Source organism: Bicyclus anynana, chromosome 7, assembly GCF_947172395.1.
Source record: "Bicyclus anynana chromosome 7, ilBicAnyn1.1, whole genome shotgun sequence".
NCBI classification, from domain to species: domain Eukaryota; kingdom Metazoa; phylum Arthropoda; class Insecta; order Lepidoptera; family Nymphalidae; genus Bicyclus; species Bicyclus anynana.
This window is the reverse complement of record NC_069089.1, coordinates 13,737,140-13,757,456: the sequence shown is the minus strand read 5'-3', so window position 1 is coordinate 13,757,456 and position 20,317 is coordinate 13,737,140. Positions and strand designations below refer to the sequence as shown.

The window sequence follows — 20,317 nt, the reverse complement described above, 5'->3', positions numbered from 1 at the left end:
TTTTTATTATTAGTACCATCATCATCATTATCAACCCATATTTGTCTCACTGCTGAGCTCGAGTCTCCTCTCAGATTGAGAGGGGTTAGGTGTCCACCACGCTGGCCCAATGCGGATTGGCAGACTTCGCACACGCTGAGAATTAAGGAAATTCTCTGGTATACGGGTTTCCTCACGACGTTTTCCTTCACCGTTTGAGACACGTGATATTTCTTTTTTTAAATGCACACAACTGAAAAGTTGGAGGTGCATGCCCCGGACCGGATTCGAACCTACACCCTCCAAAATCGGAGGCAGAGGTCATATCCACTGGGTTATCACGGCTCTCTTATTATTAGTATAAATTACATGAATTTGTTAAATTGCATACTTTTCAAATAAAAATGATTTTTACATAATACAGGAAGTAGCGACGGATGAGTTAGGCTGATACCGTAATTATCGTTTATTCCTTGAAGGTTACACTAATACGGTGACGTCACGAATAGTGTCAGTGTCTGTTACTCGGCCCGAGCACGTGGCTCGGGAACTTGACCGCGCGCTGGAGTGGTTGGTTGTAGGGTATCTAAACATTAATTTTTTTTTAATTCAGGTCCCAATTTTTTTTTCCTTTTTATTTTTTATTTTATATTTATAATTGTTGCCACGTTGTAACGACTTGCGGTACGGACGGTTTCAGTGTGTTCGTGGCATTCGAGCCGTCCACATCTTTTGTTGTGTAATTCTTTATGGGTTACTTGGGATAGGCGGGGACAGTGACTGGAGTGGACAAGGGGATTGTTTGTTAACAGTCAAAGGATCCTTTAACCCAACACACAACGTTTACAAGTGCGTGACTTCACTTTGCCATTCTATGAAAATATTTTTGTAATGTACGTTTTTTGTCAGTATTGAGCATTTTATAGGGTACGTACATGGCTATAATATTATATTGATTACTAGCGGACGCCCGCGACTTCGTCCGCGTGGAATTTAGTTTTTTACAAATACCTCGGGAACCATGGATTTTTCCGAGATAAAAAGTAGCCTAGGTGGTAATCCAGGCTATATTATATCTCATTACTAAATTTCAGCTAATTCGATTCAGTAACCGAATTTTAGTATTGAGATTTATTATCACACTATTAGAATATTAAACCCGTCAATGCCTACTGTCACCTGTAGTTGACAATATTTTTTTGAAAGCTACATACTATTAAAATAAAATAGTAATACTTAGGTATCAATCGTGTACTTAGTTGTGTAGTAATATACGCTGGATTTACTAAGAGACTAATTATTATTATCACTATTATCTAATAAAGTCGCGCCAATAAAGCATTTTTCTTGGAAATCCTCAAAAAGATACGATTTTAATGATATTTTTTATAAATCATGTTTTTTTTATGGTATTTTGAAAATTGCTTGTTTTATGTATTCATTTGACGCGACTAATAAATATTACGTGACATTTAGAAAGTACTTGTGAACTAAGCCTACTTGTAATAAATTAATTTTGAATTGGCGCCCTCAAAAGTAAAAAAAAATCTAAAATCATTTATTACGCCGCCATTGGACTCACACCGTGATACGTGCGAGAGTGTATAGCTCGCATAACAATTGTATTCTAAAAACGGATAGTTTTGCATGTGAATGCAATTCCGTACAAGTCTGCCAGTGAAAATACACTTTACATTTATTTGTATTATTCAGATGCTATTATGAATTAATTTCGTATATTTTGTTCGTGCATTTCAATGTACATTTATTTGCTGGGGCTCATTATTACTGAATTGCATGCAAACGCAATTCCGTGCACGTCTTCTGGTAAAATAAGTAACCATTTACAAAGGCCGCTATTAACTTTATAGAATGGATTCCATTTTCTGTAGAATTATTCATCCCTGGCTTTTATGTACCTCCTTATCCATATGAATTCGTCATCTTTTCATTAAAATAAATTACCTATGTAGGTAATAATCTATATAGGTAGGTGGCCTAGATGTCATTTAACACATTCGTTGCCAAGCCAAAATCTTGGAATTACGTAAATGGCCGATGTTCTATAGCTCGTACAAGATTGTCAGGGACCACCACGTGATATCGATGGAGCTTTCAGAGATAGATAGAGAAAGTTATAGAACGATATATAATATGCTACTATTTATTTCAGAAAAACCTTGGTTCCCATGGGATTCGTGAAAAAGTGAATTTTATGCGGGCGAACATACTTAGTAATAATAATATTTTTAATCAATCAAATCGAAACTTTTTTTTCGAAAACTAAAAAACCGAAAAAAAGTTTTTTTAGTAGGTAAACAAAAATTCGTGCTTGTAAATATTACATAGGTAAGTACTCAAGCGCTCGCACATTATATTTTGATAGCCAGAAATGGTCAAAAAACCACCAGATCATTTTGGAATTCTATTGTCCTACTGTAAATGAATAACGTAGGCAAATGACGGAATTTGGATTAATGATGTTTACTTTTTGTTTCTTTATATAAAACGTACGCAGAAGTCTGTTTTGATACTCTCGTGTCTATTATACCTAAAACTCTTAATTATCAACTCAAATTCGGCTCACTGCTGAGCTCGAGACTCCTCTTCGATTGAGAGGGGTTAGGCTAATAGTCCATCACGCTGGCCCAATGCGGATTGGCAGACTTCACTCACGCAGAGAATTAAGAAAATTCTCTGGTATGCAGGTTTACTCACGATGTTTTTCCTTCACCGTTTGATACACGGGAAATTTAACTACTTAAAATGCACACAACAGAAAAGTTAGATATACATGCCCCGGATCGGATTCGAACCCACACCCTCCAGAATCGGAGGCAGAGGTCATATCCACTGGGCTATCACCTAAACCTCACTTCATTCGATTTGTGGCAGGCGTCCACTGATCCGCATCGTGCTTATCGGACGCATCGCATCAAACGGATTTTAATATTTATTGTATAGACACACAAGTGCGTCCACTGATCCGCATCGAACGGATTTTATATACCGTAAAATTAAAAATCCGTATGTTGCGATGTGTCCGATACGTACGATGCGGATATGTGGACGCCTTTCATTGTCAAGAAACTATAATCCAACCGTTTCATTAAACTGAAAAACTATTGGGATGTTACTATGCATTCTCTCACATTATCTATAGATTGAGATTTGCGGCGGGAGGTTCGTTACGACGGAATTGCATGTAGATGCAATTAGGTGCACGTTTGCAGGTGAAATGACCGTGTATAATGAACATTGTCTACCTATCTGCGATCTAGAAAACATAATTGTTTGTGAAAATGCTCTCATTAAAGTTTTTATACCTTTTTGTAACGGAAGGGAAATCTTTTCCAGAGATAACCGATTTGTTAGGAGAGAAATCGGGTTTTGTGAGATTTATGTCATCACTGTATCGTCACTAATCTATACAAGTTAATGTAAGAATTCTTTTGCAATTCAATTCATTTTCATTCCAATGAGATAACTTGGAGAACAGCTTGCAGGAAGCGTGTTATAGTTTATGTAAAATCCAGCATTCCTTTATTTTTTTTTAATAATTCGTCTCTTTTGTCGTTTAATCCATTTTTAAAAGTGCTAAATAGGGTTTCCTCATCTTAAAGTTTAAGTTTCTAAAATTGTTTTTGTCACAAAAGAAAATTTTTATTTTGCATCGACTGCTGGGCGTTGATATATCAGTCAGTTAACATGTAAGTATGTACTAGTAAATAATCGTATATTATATACCTACATGGCTCGTTGAAGTCAAACAAATGTATCTTTATTTATACTTATAATAAAACTGTAACAAGTCGAATTCTGTTCATTAAAGATATTTTAAAAATTTTTGGAAGCCATTATATAATCGATACTGTCTGTCTGCCTGTCCGTGATTTTCTTGGCCGGGCATCACGCTGAAACTACTGAATGAATTCAAATTAAACTTGGCACGGTTTAAGACCATAATACGAAAAATGTTATATAATACTTTTTATTGCGAAAATAAAATAAGAAGGGGGTAAAATAGGGGTTGAAAATATACATTGATTTCCACGCGGACGAAATCGCGGGCGTCCGCTAGTGATCAATAAAAACAAAGGTACACAAACAACACACAGCGAAGGAAACACAATAATGCTCTACTGCATTTACATATTAGGCATCCAAGTATAATGCAAATGAAGTGGACTACACCTTATTTATTCAATTTACATGTATACCTACGTATAGCAGCTATTGCACCAAAGATGCTATTCTAGGAAACATTATTCACGGTCCACTTAGTCAATGTCACACTGTTGTTATAATATTATGGTCTGTGTATTGTGGTATATTGTATAAAAATGTATGTAGTTGTTATGTAAGTATGTTTTGTCACAGCTGAGTACTTTTGTTAGCTATTTAGTTAGGTAATAGACTAGACATTTAATTTAATAGGCGATCTGAATGTTAAGCAGCTAATTTATCGCTTGATCTAAGAGCTATAATAACCAGTTTTTCGTCATATTATAAGAAAACTAATTTCTCAGCTTAAGCTACAGTGAGTAAGGCTATGGGAGGTAGAAGGTTTTAACGTGTTTTATGATTTCTTAGAATTTCTTAAATTATTCCAAGGAAAATATAAATTGATTACACTTTTACTTGCGACGATTGAGGGTGTGAAGGAGTGCATGTTGCCAGTCGCTAACTATGGGCCTCATAAGAAGGCTCGGAGTCACACAGCGGGCGATAGAACGAGCTATGTTAGGAGTATCTCTGCGTGATCGAATCAGAAATGAGGAGATCCGCAGAAGAACCAAAGTCACCGACATAGCTGAACGAGTTGCGAAGCTGAAGTGGCAATGGGCGGGGCACATAGTTCGAAGAGCCGGTAGACGTTGGGGTCCTAAAGTGCTGGAATGGCGACCCCGCACTAGTAAGCGCAGTGTTGGCCTACCAGGTGGACTCACGACATCAAGCGAGTCGCAGGGATTCGCTGGATGCAGGTGGCTCTGTATCGTGATGTTTGGAAGTCCCTACAAAAGGCCTATGTCCTGCAGTGGACGTCCATCGGCTGATATGATGATGATGATGATGATGATGATGAATTCCTTACCTATGGTAGGAACATATGATGAAATCATTTAACCTTCCTAAAATGAGGTCTCACGGTCAAATAATACAACTTATTTCTAATTTCCTATCTTGCTAGCTAATAGTTCAAATAAGCGACGTATACTAACATTGTACGCGAACGATGATAAAGGAGCCGGTAGTAGCGGCAAGGTAAGTGGGTAATTGCATCGTAAAAGCCTCCGACGGCTATCAAAGTCTTCAATGCGATTATCTAGCGGCCATCGGCGTGCCATACACAAATGGTAATAGGGGATTCATTTTGATATTACCTGTGGTAATGGGGTGACTTTAATCGAAACGGTTATTATAAAATCTAACACATACATACTAGTGGACACTCTTACGTATCACACATGTTTGGCTCACTGCTGAGTTCGAGTCTCCTCTCAGAATAAGAGGGGTAAGGCCAATAGTCCACCACGCTGGCCCAATGCGAATTGGCAGACTTCACACACGCAGAGAATTAAGAAATTCTCTGGTATGCAGGTTTCCTCACGATGTTTTCCTTCACCGATTGAGACACGTGATATTTAATTTCTTAAAATGCACACAACTAAAAAGTACTGGCTGACCCGCGTGGTTCTCGTACCCGTAGGAGTACGGGGATAATATATTGCCTATAGCTTTCCTCGATAATTGGGCTATCTAACACTGAAAGAATTTTTTAAATCGGACCAGTAGTTCCTGAGATTAGCGCGTCCAACCAAACAAACAAACAAACTCTTCAGCTTCATTACGCCATTTTTCTTGAATAATATTGAAAATTACTGATAGGATGGTTCGTGTACTGACTCAAAATGTATTGCTTTTTGAATTTCGTATTTGGAGCGGCTACGACACCGTCGTGTTCGGTACGCTCCATCTGTATATTATTGATTAATCTGTGTATTTAAAGTAGATATTTTAATAAGTAAATTCTACTAGCACTTTTTTTTTGCGGGAATTTTTATAGTTATAATGTTTTTAAATTCTTTCTTTCTGCGTTAATGGGTGTTTATAACGCCATCTCGTAGTTATTTCCGATACTATCACGTCGGATAGTATTGCAAATAATATGCAGGTACAAGATGTTGGTTGGATTCTGTGTTGAAATACTGGTACCTCGAAACTCTATGAGATGGCATTACGAGTAGGTTTATTTATTTTTACTAAGGTTTTACAAAGAAAAACCTACTGCGAACTATAACAGGTCAGTAAAAAAAAACTTACGGATAAAGGGCCCATGATAGCCAGATATTCCTTTTTCTCAAGAAGACTGAAAGACATTGAGAATCTAGACTAGACCCTTGAAACCTGCTAAAGCCACCTAATTTAACTCCTGAATTGTCTACTGAGCTTTCATAATAAGTATGTGGCAGGCTGTATTTTGTCGGACCTGGGTGACGTTGTCGCATGGGTTCATCGGCTTTTCGCGGGTGATAGCATAATAAATAAATCATTATATAACTAGCGGACGCCCGCGACTTCCTCCGCGTGGAATTTAGTTTTTCACAAATCCCACGGGAACCATGAATTTTTCCGGGATAAAGTAGCCTATGTGTTAATCCAGGCTATACTATATCTTAATACCAAATTTCAGCTAATTAGGTTCAGTGATCGAGGCGTGAAAGAGTAACAAACATTCATATCATCAAAATCAGTTTTCGCAAATCTCGGGACACCATGGATTTTTTCGGGATAAAAAGTAGCCCATGTGTCAATCCAGAGTAAAATCTATTTCCATTCCAAATTTCAGCCAAATCACTTCAGTAGTAGCGGCGTTAAAGAGTAACAAACATCCATACAAACTTTCGCGTTTATAATATTAGTAGGATGTACGATTATAGTAAAAGTAAGCATGTATCCTTCACCTTATCTCTATTTGTACGTAAACGCAGCTACAATTTGCAAAGTGTCTGCGTTATCCTTCGTAACTGTGTCGCAGCAGAAGATACACCACGTTAGAATATCATTATTCCGCCGTTACGTACGATGATAGAGCCGGAAATCTAATTTCCGCCATGTGCAGGAACATGGATGTATTTTGATGACATATTATTTTACTCTAACAAAGAATTATTTATACCTTCATCGTGATGTAAATTGTATCAGAATGAAGGATCTATCGTTTGAATAAACAACAGTCATTGTGAATGGTTTTTGTGATTACTTTTCTGATGTGTTATGTGAATTTGTTATAGGCAAGAAAGTACCTAAATTTAATTTCCGCCATGTATTCAAAATGCATGCTTTAATGAATAATTATTTAAACCTTCGTACAATTAGATAGTATTTCTTAAATATTTATATTATATTATATTTATTAATTTAAGTTACATTTCCATTATAATATTTAACACATGTCATAAATTAAATGTCATAATTATTACAAATGGAACCCGGGTGTTGTAACTACAAAGTAAAACTTAACTTAACTTAACATAACATAAGATAAGATAAGTAGAGAGGCGGATTTATTGTTTTTCGGTCAAAAAGTCATTAATTTTTAACCGACTTCCAAAAAGGAGGAGGTTCTACGTTCGTTAAAAACAAAAAGTTTTTTAATGTTAATAAAAACTCATTTATGTTTTCTTTTTTCTTAATGTATTGCGGTAATTTATTATATATTTTTATGCGCATTTTGTGCGGGCCAGTACTGTGGATTTTTAAATTTGACTTTGGCTGTACTAAGTTACGTACTAAGTATTTAATAGTTACTGTAAATAACTTTTGCGCCACATACATAGTTTTATACTGTGGAAACTATTGGGATTAAAAGAGGAATTCATAAATAAATTTAAATAAAATATGAGAAGACTTATTTAAGTCTTCGCTAAGAAGATTAACGCTTCAATGTTTGTTGTATTTACTGGAAACAACTGTTGTGATAGAAACATAATTATTTTCCTGATGTGTACCTAATGATAAGCTGAAATTGAGAAACTATCAAATTCGTTTCCCTGCTGGATTTAATTGAGGAAACCTACATTATATCTAAATTAAATTTTACACGGAATTATTTAAACCTTCCTTGTAAATTTTAATACTATTGGGTACACACGTATTTTTTTCCCGATATGTAGAAGCTGTTACTGTAATAAAGTGTACCAAATCTGATTCCACTTCTAGGTTAATTTTTTTTTTTATTCATTACAAGTTAGCCCTTGACTACAATCTCACCTGGTGGTAAGATGGAAGCGGGTTAACTTGTTAGGAGGAGGATGAAAATCCACACCCCTTCCGGTTTCTACACGGCATCGAACCGGAACGCTAAATCGCTTGGCGGTACGTCTTTGCCGGTAGGGTGGTAACTAGCCACGGCCGAAGCCTCCCACCAGCCAGACCTGACAAATTAAGAAAATCTCAGTCTGCCCAGCCGGGGATCGAACCCAGGACCTCCGTCTTGTAAATCCACCGCGCATACCACTGCACCACGGAGGCCGTCAAAAAATAAAAAAAAAATCTAGAAATCTATAAATAAATTTAAACTAATTGGGTTTTAATTTGATTTGACGGCCGTGGTTAGTTAATATGGTTAATACTTTATCGGTAAAGTTATACCGCCGAATACCTAATTAAGGGTAAAACGTAGAAAATTTAATGTATATTCATGTAACATTTCTAGAATGTTTCCATTAAATTCCACTGCCACTTACAATTTAAGTAATATGTAGGTAGTTGAGTTCGCTTTTTTATCAACTGGTACTTTTAGGCTACAATGTGATTTTAGATTTTAGAGCGTCTAAACAAACATTAATTTTAAGGCCGCCTTAAATTTACCTACTATAGAAGTCCAGCTGGCGTTTGGCGATGAAGGTTCAGCAATCAATCAATAAATAATAAAATAAACATCAAATCAATATGCCTGCTGCAGGCTAATTCATTATCTTTGACGTAAGCTAGTTGACATATACGAAATTACCATCAGGTGAAATTGTAGTCAAGGGTAAAACGACGGCACGTTGTAAAGAATAAAAAAAAGAAAAAAAAATTGAGATTCTATATAACAAATGTAATCCGGTGCCTACTGGTGGATATCATACAGTTGGTATGTTTTTTTCTTTTCAGTTTTCAGTTGTGTGCATTTTAAGAAAGGTGAACGGAACTCAAACGGTGAAGGAAAAACGTCGTGAGGAAACCTGCATACTTAATTTTCTTAATTCTCTGCGTATTTTTACTTTTGTAATTTCTGTAGTTTTTTTTGTTTATGTTTTCCTGGGAAGCACTACCAGATTAAGTAATATTGTAGATTACTTTTTACAAATTTTTGCTTTTACAAGTAAGGGGCCCATGTAGTCCAGGGGCCCGTATCATTGACACGGCAGATACGGCGGTAACTACGCCCCTGCTCAATAGTTCAACGGCAAAAGGGTCGGTAATCGGCAATGTTGTAGACCATTATATTTTAATACTACTGACTGTTAATGAAAATTAATTATAATTAATTAAAATTAAAATTTAAAAATTAATTAAATTTAAGCCTCAATAGCTGAACGGTAAGAGCGGTCGGACTCATCACCAAGGGGTGGTGGTTCGATCCCCGCCCCGTTGGTCTATTGTCGTACCCACTCCTAGCACAGTCTTTCCAGACTAGTTGGAGGGGAATGGGAATATTGGTCATATTATAAAAAATATGGCAAATATTCTTTAAAAAAAAAACTGAACAGAGAATAGTTACCGGGTGTGATGCGGTTGGGTATCCTCCTGACTGCTGCTGCGCTTCCTCTTGCGGCGGAAGCACCAGTCCTGGCCCATCGCATCACAGCCGGCGGGCCGCGAGCCGCCCCCGCCCAGCGCGCCTTACGCCCTCACCATCACACGGACCGCCCGCCCTTCACTCCATACTCCTCACGTATCCCAACAACTCGCTATTGGTACTGATAGTTCACAAAGTCCAACTTCTCACGTTTGCAAACAACTCGCTATTGGTACTGATAGTTTCAACAGTTCAACTACTCACGTTTACAAACAACTCGCTATTAGTATTGATAGTTCCCAAAGTCAAACTTCTCACGTTTGCAAACAACTCGCTATTGGTATTGAAAGTTCTAACAGTTCAACTACTCACGTTTGCAAACAATTTGCTATTGGTATTGATCGTTCACTTTTCACGTCTCTAGAGTTTAATAGACCTCAAGGATCCAAATGACTTACTTGAAGGTAATCGTCACTCACAGCTCTATAGTTAAATACACCTCACGTAGGTAATTAATACTGATCGTTCACTTTTTACAACTCTAAGTACAATACACCTCACGTATGCAAACACTATTCGTACTTATAGTTCTCACGATATAAGAATTCAATTATTTGGGTCTTCTGTCTTCATACCATACTCCTCACGTATCCAACTAAGTCGCTATTGGTTACTCACTTCTCACGACTCAAGAGTTCAATTATATGGTTTTACGTGTCAGCGAATATTTTTCGTCAACTTCCTTTGAAGACACGAGATATAAGTGACGGCTCTTGAGAGAAAGTAAAGAGCTTTCCGAGTCAATGTCTTATTATGGTATAGTATAAGAGATATATTTTTTATTTTCGTTGCACGTTCCTTTTGTGCTAGACTGGTAGGTACTTGATTATAAGTTTTTGGCACTGTTACTACTTTTTATATTTAATTGCGATTCTGTATCATTTCAATCGGGTTCGGTGACACTGTCCAAACAGTTGAAAGCACTAATTTATCACATTCATCAATTACAAGTCCACTTGATTGCGATTTGTTAAAAACGAGCTTCCGTTTTAATTCACTTGTATATCAAAATACATAGTACGTGAGTAGGTGACTAATTAATTAATTGTATATGGCTACACTAGTGAATTAAGGATAAACTGTAATGTTGTTGTGTAAGTTTGTTAATAAATAAAAAAATAAAAAAAATATATTTTTTAAAATCATGGGTAGTGAAAATAAAAAAAAAATGTGTTATATTTCTACTGTGTAGGTGTTGCAACTTGAAAATTATAGAAACCATTAGGTATATTATGTCTAAACACCTTAAATTAACAGTGGTAAGTACTGTTATTTTTATTTTTTCCCATTTTAGTCTTGAATTTAAATGATGATGATATTTTAGTATAAAAACCAGTGCAAAAAAAAAAACAAAAAGATATTCAAATTTGTGGAGCCGTTTGAAACTCAAATTTAATTGTTATGGTATTTTTTTTATTAAAAAAAATTCACTTAACTAATCTTCCTATATTATGATGATAGTAGATCTTAATTGATTATAAAAAATACCTAAAACTCATGTAATACACTGTCGGAGTATGCCCGACTAGTTTTGAACCCATATGGGGCCCTTAGTCATGAGCTGGTTCTTGCAACGCGTTCAGTTTGGATCGTGCTGCGTTGCAAGAATCAGCTCATGCTCTGACGTTGTATCACGTGAGTTTCATAATCAATTAATATGAATAACACTCACGATATTTTAAATTCTAAGATAGTAATAATAATAAAATAAAATAATAAATAAATATACTTAAACAATACACATCACTATCTAGCCCCAAAGTAAGCATACAGAGTAGCTTGTGCTAAGGGTGCTAAGATAGTTGATATTATAATATTAATATACAATTATGTACTACATATAAATACTTATATAATGTATAAATACACACAGACACTGGAAAACACTCATGCTCATCACACAAATATTTTCCAGTTGTGGGAATCGAACCCACGGCCGTGGATGCAGAAAGCAGGGTCACTATCCACTGCGCCACGCGGCCGTCAAAATCTAGTAGTAGTAGATCTCTAATGAAATTAATATTAAAGAACTTTAACGGCATGTGGCTTAAGCTCCGCAACTGAAATTGCCAGCTAATATCATAGCAAAATAATCACCCAAGTTCCCTCATTAGCAACATACGCCACATCTCATGATGTATTTGCGCCCCTCACGGAAATGACACTCGACTTTACCGCGTTTCCTTGTTAGAGACAAAATAATGGAACAACAATTATATACTTTATAACTTCAAGGTAATAATTAATCTTATAAAGAAGAGTTAACAATAAAATAATCAAACTAGTATTGTACCGTTGGTCGTTTTAGTCAATGGTCTTATAGCAAAAAGCTTCGACCAACACCTTAAGAAGCTTTCGCTTAATTGCTGGATCAAGAGGCAATACAGAAGGCAGTTATTCTTGAGAATCTCTATAGAAATTAATAGTTTTGTGATAATTGTAGCATTCGGCCGAATCATTCCAGTATGCCAATATTTTGAAAGTGTCTACAAAAAAAGGCCGAGTGAAAAAAGTCCTCTATAAGCATAAAAAAGGATGATTGTTGTATCACTGTCTCGTATTTTAAAAGGCTTCTAAGAAAAGGCTTTCTAAAGACGTGGATACCTGAGATTGCATCGTAAATTCAAAACGTGCAAGTAGGTTCCATCCTGTTCATTCAAACAAAGCCCAAGATTTGCATGTACGAGTATACTTTTGAACAAAGAAAAACAATTTTCCGGATTCTCTTTTCTTCTTTCGAATTACGAAATGGAAAGTTTTGTAATTTCAGCAATATAATTTTAATTGTCTTCATCCATCAAATTATGGTAATATTTGCTTGATGAATAATTTCATTATTACTGAGCGTTTTTACAATATTAGATCCGATATCTCTGTATACGATATCGTAATCACGATATACGAGTACCATAAATACGCGAATTTGTTTATTCTATGTAAGTTTAGCATTAGTTAGGTATAGTAAGGTAAGATGACAGGCCAAGACCAAGACCAAAATATTACTCGTATATTATAAACTGAGGGCCTAGTGCCCTTTGATACTGTTACTATCGAATTGAAACAGCGCCATCTAGTGGCACTAGTGCACAACTGTTTCAATTCCATATAAATTTGCTTTTACGTCAACGTGATAGTAACAGTATGAAAATATTGAAAACTCCCACTAGGCACACAGATCTAGAATAGTAAGTTATAATAAACGAAGAATGAAACTCACGTTGACCAAAAAATATATCTGTGGAATATCGGTAGACAGGCAACATTCTGAGATGTTCCAAACTTTAAACTTAGGAGTTAGTGAACGTTTCGTAGTCTAGGAGCCTTCCAACTAGGTGAGACATCAAGTTCAATGCAGCAAGCTAGTATGGTAGCGTTAGTATCAGTATAACATGCTGTCAAAATTTTGTGGAGTTGTCCTATGGAATTATGGTTAAATTTTAATAGGGATGATGACAGTTTTTTTGAATTGTGTATAAATTAGGAGTTTGCTAATAGTAAAGCAATTTTGTAAAAGTAACAGGGTATCTACAATCATTATTTTCGGAGCTACAGGGATTTAAAGGGTCAGATTTGCGGCACGGCAGATCCCTGAAAAAAGGCCCATACAAAATGGTACGATTTAATGACGTCGTAGGTCCATAATGATCGTTAGATTTGTATGGGCGGTCAAACAAAATTACTAATATCTTTGTTATTTGTGTGTTTATGTTTATAGTTCACGTATTGAAAAATGTCACATTTAATGTAGCTAAAACTATGAATTTTCATCTAATTACGATAAAACATTTTTAATCGATTATGAAATTTTATTGTTTTATTTATTTTGCAAATGTCTAGTCAATCTTTAGTTTTTATATATAAATTAGTTGAAATTGACGTTATTAAAAATCAATATATTCAAACCTAGTCATCATCCCTATTGTACATGATGATCTTCCAGAACAAGTCTCCTATCATTACTAAGTAAAGTTATATGTTTTAAATTATTATACACAGCCTTTCATGTCCGCCTCTCAGCAAAAAGTCTCGAATGAAGGATGAAGTGGGTCCCGTTAGCCCGAGGCACTATTACTTACAATTCGTCAAGTATATAGACGTACTTAAATATTATATTCAGAGAAAGAAAATTGGATGGAGCGATGAAATGCATGGCTTATGGGAGTATCTTCATATTTTATTAGTCCTACAACGATCTTATTTCGTAACTTTGTGGAACGTCTTGAGTTGGTAAGATTCATCTAAAAAATATGTACATAGTGATGTAACCAAAATATGGTTTATTCAGACAGACTTTTATGAGGTCGATGCTCTTGATATTATGTGGACATGATTTGTATTGTTAACCTAATAAGAGAGATGAGGCTATGCATATTTGTATTTTATATCTCAAAAACTACAGATGAAATGATGGATAATGATGGGATGGTATTATCTTTATTTAAATGCATGTTTTACTTTACCACGGCATTTTCAAGTGACATTGTAATAGTGTCACTATGAAATTACATGGTAGTGAAGTTGATTGTTGATAAAATTAAATACCCATTCTCTAAGGAAAACAACAGCAAATATCATTACTAAAGTCGTGCAATCATTGGTGAACAAAACACATGATTATGATATTTCCTTGAACAAAGTTTAACTTAGACGTCTATTATATTAATGTCCAAGTGCATCTCGCACTTTAAGCCTTCAGTGCACAAGTGTATGGGCAAACACGATTCCCTCATGCACTCTTCAATACTTCAATCTAATAGTACGATATACTATGTAAATGTATTAGTTATAAGTTAGTAGTTGTGTTGTGTTGACAAATAAATTATTTCAATCAATCAATCAATCAATCAATCAATCAATCAATCAATCAATCAATCAATCTATCTATCTATCTATCTATCTATCTATCTATCTCTCTCTCTCTCTCTCTATCTATCTATATACAAGCAGATATCTGGCGTAATATCACAATTATTTTACACAAAATCTCGGCATTGGAATTTAATCCATTGCTCGTTTTTTCAATTACGTTTAATTCATGAAAGAAGTCTTACGATATTTTAAGGCATATATGAAACAAACACAATAAATATATAAACTAAAAATAAAAATAAACACAAGTTAATATACAAATGAACTGTAAAAAAGCATTCTCGACTATGAGGAGGGTGAATATGGGTGTGAAGGTAAAAATCGATACATTTCCGTATACAACAATGGCTAAACATATGTCATAGATCTGCAACTAAATGTCACATACCTCGGTGCTTACAGTGTAAATATAATATTGTATGTGAATTATAATACTGTATGATTTTTTTTAAAAAGAGCAACTGTTAAGTTTCTTTCCGGTTTCTTCTCAGCAGAACCTGCCTTCCGAATCGGTGGTAGAATCTTTACAAGTAGTCAACTGATGAATCAAAAATGCTTGTAAACTGAGCCTACTTGAAGTAAATGCATTTTGAATTTTGAATATACTACCTACATGACACATGTCTCAACTTGACTTTATACCTATGTTAGGTCATGATGATCTAGTAATATGTACATCTAGAAAAAATATTAAGGGGTTTAACCTTAATATTTTTTTAGATAAAACTTGATTCAACAACTTTTTGTCTTCCAATATATTATCTTGATCAAACATGGCTAGATAAAAAAATAGTAAGCGACATTACTTATATCAAGTAAGAATTTGTACATACTTCAATAATTAAAAGACATTTTATTTTCGCAAATTTACATGTCAATATTTTCGTGTACATAACTAACTTGGTACCTAGTCTGTTTAGCGTATTCACAGCCTTACTAACTTTGAGGTTATAAAATGAAACCTATAAATTATATTTTTTTGCCGCCTTTTTGTAAGTACATATTTACAAGAATTGGTATTTACTTTTCTGTGCTATGCGATACATAGAAAGATTATGCTCAAAATATATATCTGAGATACCCAGAAGAACGCTGTTTTCTTATCATAATTAACGTTAATTTAAACTTGTATTATTCAGGTAATCTTTAAAACAAATTATAATTGCACTATAAAAACGAATGTTTAAACAGTAAATTATGCTTCTATTAAAAATTATAAACTCTAGAAATCGCATGCGTAGAAACAACCAAGGTCATAACCTGAAATGTTTATGTACAACGTACATATTACTGTATTAACTAATATAGGTACTTAATAATTATGTATCAAATATAACCAAAACACTATAATCATATAGTAAATATGATATATATAATATATATGTGAGATTTAAGTACTTAGCATTAGTAGCACAATGATCACTTGTGGAGTGGAAGTAACGTTCACAGACAGATGTTTTGTATGTGTGGTGGTGTGTATTTGATCTTTTTTTTTATTGTTATTGTTGAATTAAGATCGGAAGCTCGTGTTTACAGGGCGGGCGCGAGGCAGGTCGCGCGGTCGCGGGCACTGAGCGTGGCCGGGGCTCTGACGTCAGAGGGCCCGCACCGCGCCTGCGCCCAGGCCCGTGCTTAAAACCTGGAGAGCTCTACACCTCGAGACCTCAACGCTTTGGGACCAAATCGATTTTTGAGCTGCAGTTTCGCGATATCAAGATCATCGCACGTTTTAATTATTTATTTTTTTATACTACTTTACTGTATGAACAAGATGATATACTCATTTATATATATAAATTCATAATTATCAACCCATATTCTGCTCACTGCTGAGTTCGATTCTCCTCTCAGAATGAGAGGGGTTAGGCCAATAGTCCACCACGCTGGCCCAATGCGGATTGGCGGACTTTACACACGCAGAGAATTAAGGAAATTCTGGTATGCACGATGTTTTCCTTCACCGTTTGAGACACGTGATATTAAATTTCTTAAATATCACGTCTTATATATATTTAATACTTCTAAAATATATATGTAACTGAGTTACGAAAAAGGCAACCTCATTTAAAAGCTCGTCTGGAATATTATATTAGTAATCTTCCAATTTTCAAATTATATAAGACGGGTAATCGTAATAAAAATGTGTTCAAACATACACATTACACACACTTGAATTATTTTATATTAGAAATCATGAAACTAAAGTTAACTTATCCTAAGAGTTATACAAGATTCATGCCATAATGAGAGGGGTTAGGCCAATAGTCCACCTCGCTGGCCCAATTGGCAGACTTCTCACAAACGCAGAGAATTAAGGAAATTCTCTGGTATGCATGTTTTCCTTCACCATTTGAGACACGTGATATTAAATTTCTTAAATATCAATATTTTGAAACTACTCTAAATTGAATGACTCGATCATAAAAGCTATTAGGTATTTGAGTTCATGACAAGTCTCAAGATACATTAGTTGTACTTAAACATAATAGCGAAGAAAATTCTAAAGAATATGATATCTTTTGCTCATTTTTATCCCATTTATTTAATTCAATCCTTGTAATGTCTGATGTCTCCTTCCCATTTTAATGTTTCTTTTTTCTTTTATACACCTTATAAATAGCACGATAAAACCCTTTTATATAAATAAAGAACATTTTAGGCAAGTTGTATGGAAAAGTTTCACACCCACGGTTTGTGGAAACTTCCAAAAGACTTTTAAATATACATAACGGAGAATAACTCTCCGAAATACATATATATTTATATTTTTCTTATAATCTTTACAAATTAACCCTTGACCTCTAACTTGATGGTAAATGATGATGCAATCTAAGATGGAGGGGAGTTGGTATTGAACTTGGTAAGCGTAACCCTTTCGGTGTTACGCTATTTATTCATAAGTAAGCTAATTTTATATTACTTGCGTTGTGTATCGTAATTTTTTCATCTATATTTAGTGCAACAATGTAAAAAGTATACTTTTTAGATCTATAGTTATAGTACAAGAATATATCCTTTTTAATAAACGTAATTTAAGTCAATGTTCTTAGTTCGAAGAGGCGATAGGCGGTAGAATCCTTAGGTGCTATAATGGATGATCCCGAAAAAAAGGGCAGAATCCGTCGACCCCCTAGGCGGTGGACATTAAACAGAATGCAGGGGTCACTGGATAGAGACGGCTCAAGACCGACCAGTCCTTACAGGCTTATACAATACAAGTTATAAAGTCCAAAGTCATCATTCATCCATCCTTATAGGACAGTGTTTATGAAGCTTAGACCCACCACACTACTCTAATGCTGGTTGGCGGACTTAAGGTGATAATGATGATGATTATGATTATGATGACGATAATGTTGTCATAATTTATTTTTAAATAGATTACCAATCCAGTTGCATTCCCATTAAAGCGTAGATAAAAAGTTTTCTAACAATTCCCAACGTGTAGAGGAAATATGAAAATGTTTATAGAAACGTTACATACATATTCTAACTCTTGATGTCGAGTATACAAAGCTAAATAGTTCGTTCGTGAGTGAAAATTCAACTACACGGGCCTTTCCTGTCACGTAACTCAGGGTGCCGATACAAAACGAAGTTTGTAGAATTCTTTTTGTTATTCTACCTTAGACAGTACGTATGTCCGATAATGTTAAAATAAGTTAGACATTAATTATTATTATACACCTATAAGATAAATAAGATAAATATACTTTATTTGCACACCACAAAGACAAAAACAAGTGAAATAAAAAACAAATTAGGAAGAGATCAGCATACAAAAGGCGGCCTTATCGCTAAGTAGCGATTTCTTCCAGGCAACCTTCGGTTTAGGAAAACTTAAGGACATCAGCAGGTGGCGTAAAACAAAAATAACCATAGTATTAGTAATACACATACATACAAATAATTTACATCCTAATACATAAACAATATTACACAAATACCTACAATAATGAATAAAATACATATAAAAATATACTAATAAATACCTTATATTGAAAAGAAATAATATATACAGATCGTCTTTACTGCACCAGATAATGAGTCTTATGTACACCTATGTAGAGTGGAATGATATTATATTACGAGTATGTATTATCTAATTCAATGATACTGATCGCTTACAAAAAGGATAACTTTAAGACTTCGTAACGATGAATAAAGACCATTTTATACAATATTATTTAATCACACTAATATTATAAAGGCGAAAGTTTGTGTGTAAGTGTGAAAGTGTTTAAGTATGTTTGTTCCTCTTTAACGTTGCGGCTACTGAAGCGATTTGGCTGAAATTTTGGATAGAAATAGATTTTACTCTGGATTATTTATTTATTTATTTATTTATTTGGTCCACCAGTGACTGTCGCAGCATTTACACAAATACAATCTAAAAAAAAACACAAACACAAGGCTCTGCACAATCAAATGAAGGTAGACACGGCATGCACATTTCCGTAATATCAAAATAAATTGACGATTACATTAAATCAGTTTACATGGTTACAATGGATTAACACATAAGCTACTGATTATCCCGGAAAAATCCATGGTTCCCGCGAGATTTGTGAAAAACTGAATTCCACGCGGACGAAGTCGCGGGCATCTGCTAGTAATTCATAAATCTAGTTAAGCTTCTTCATCATGATCATTAGCAGCCGATGGACATCCACTGCTGGACATTTATTTATTTATTTATTTATTATCATCATAACTTAAAACTAGCCTTACAGGTATCACCTAATTCGCTAGCTTAGTACTATATTATAAATCTAAAACTTAATTCTATTTACCTATATACATTACAATTAATATTACCTACTTAGTATAACAAATACACCACTCAGCAATCCTTGTGAGTTCACTCAGAGTACAAGAGAAGATGTCGATGTTTTCAGCTACGACGTTCAGAGTGCGAAGTGCGCACGTCAACGGAGCTTTTTTGGCTAAAATAGTACGTCCGCTCGGTACCACCAGCAACTGAGGCTTGCGTCTCCGCGACACGTAACGGTCCGGGACGTTTAGGCTCACCTGTACTAGTACCTCCGCATTATACACCTTTCCTCTTAAGAGTTTAAAGATATATAACACGAGTGCCAGTTCCCTCCTAACCCGCAGTTCATTATATCCGACCATACCTAGTATAAATAACGTTGGGTACATTAATGGATAGTATGGGTATACCCCATACAGCCTCATATACAAATATCTAATAAATTTATTCTGTACGCGCTCCAACATCAGGCTATATTTAACCTCATGTGGAGCCCATATGACCGAGTTACTTTCTAACTGGCTTCTCACCAAAGCATTATAAAGCACTATTACCGCTTTTATGTTGCTGAAGCCCCTAACAGTACGTAGCAAAAAACCTAAATTTTTGTAGGCTTTCTTGCAGCACTTTGTTATGTGATTACGAAACGTCAGCTCCGTGTTCAAAATCACCCCCAGGTCCTTCACCTCCGAAACTCTCGAAGCTGGTACCCCATCGATCTTATAATCATAACGAAGGGGAGACTGTGCCTTAGAAAACGAAATTATGGCACATTTAGAAGTGTTAAATTGTAACTTATTGTCCTCACTCCATTTAACTACTCGATTGATGTCATTTTGTAATCT

The 20,317-nt window shown here is 35.0% G+C and overlaps 1 protein-coding gene across 10 annotated transcripts in view; it reads right to left on the bottom strand.

Moving 5' to 3' along the window:
* The window catches only part of LOC112044075 (cAMP-specific 3',5'-cyclic phosphodiesterase), a 629,441-nt gene that overhangs the window by 176,157 nt on the left and 432,967 nt on the right, over positions 1-20,317 (bottom strand). The window contains exons 1-2 of one of the 10 annotated variants that reach the window (XM_052882563.1): positions 16,097-16,230; positions 9,752-10,731 (exon numbers count right to left, since the gene is read on the bottom strand). The exons of 8 other annotated variants lie outside the window; for them this stretch is intronic. In XM_052882563.1, the coding sequence (XP_052738523.1) occupies positions 9,752-9,828 (77 nt within the window). In that variant the 5' untranslated portion in view covers positions 9,829-10,731; positions 16,097-16,230. Of the gene's footprint in view, positions 1-9,751; positions 10,789-16,096; positions 16,231-20,317 lie in introns of those variants that run through there. One more of the 10 variants, XM_052882562.1, reaches the window with a different exon arrangement.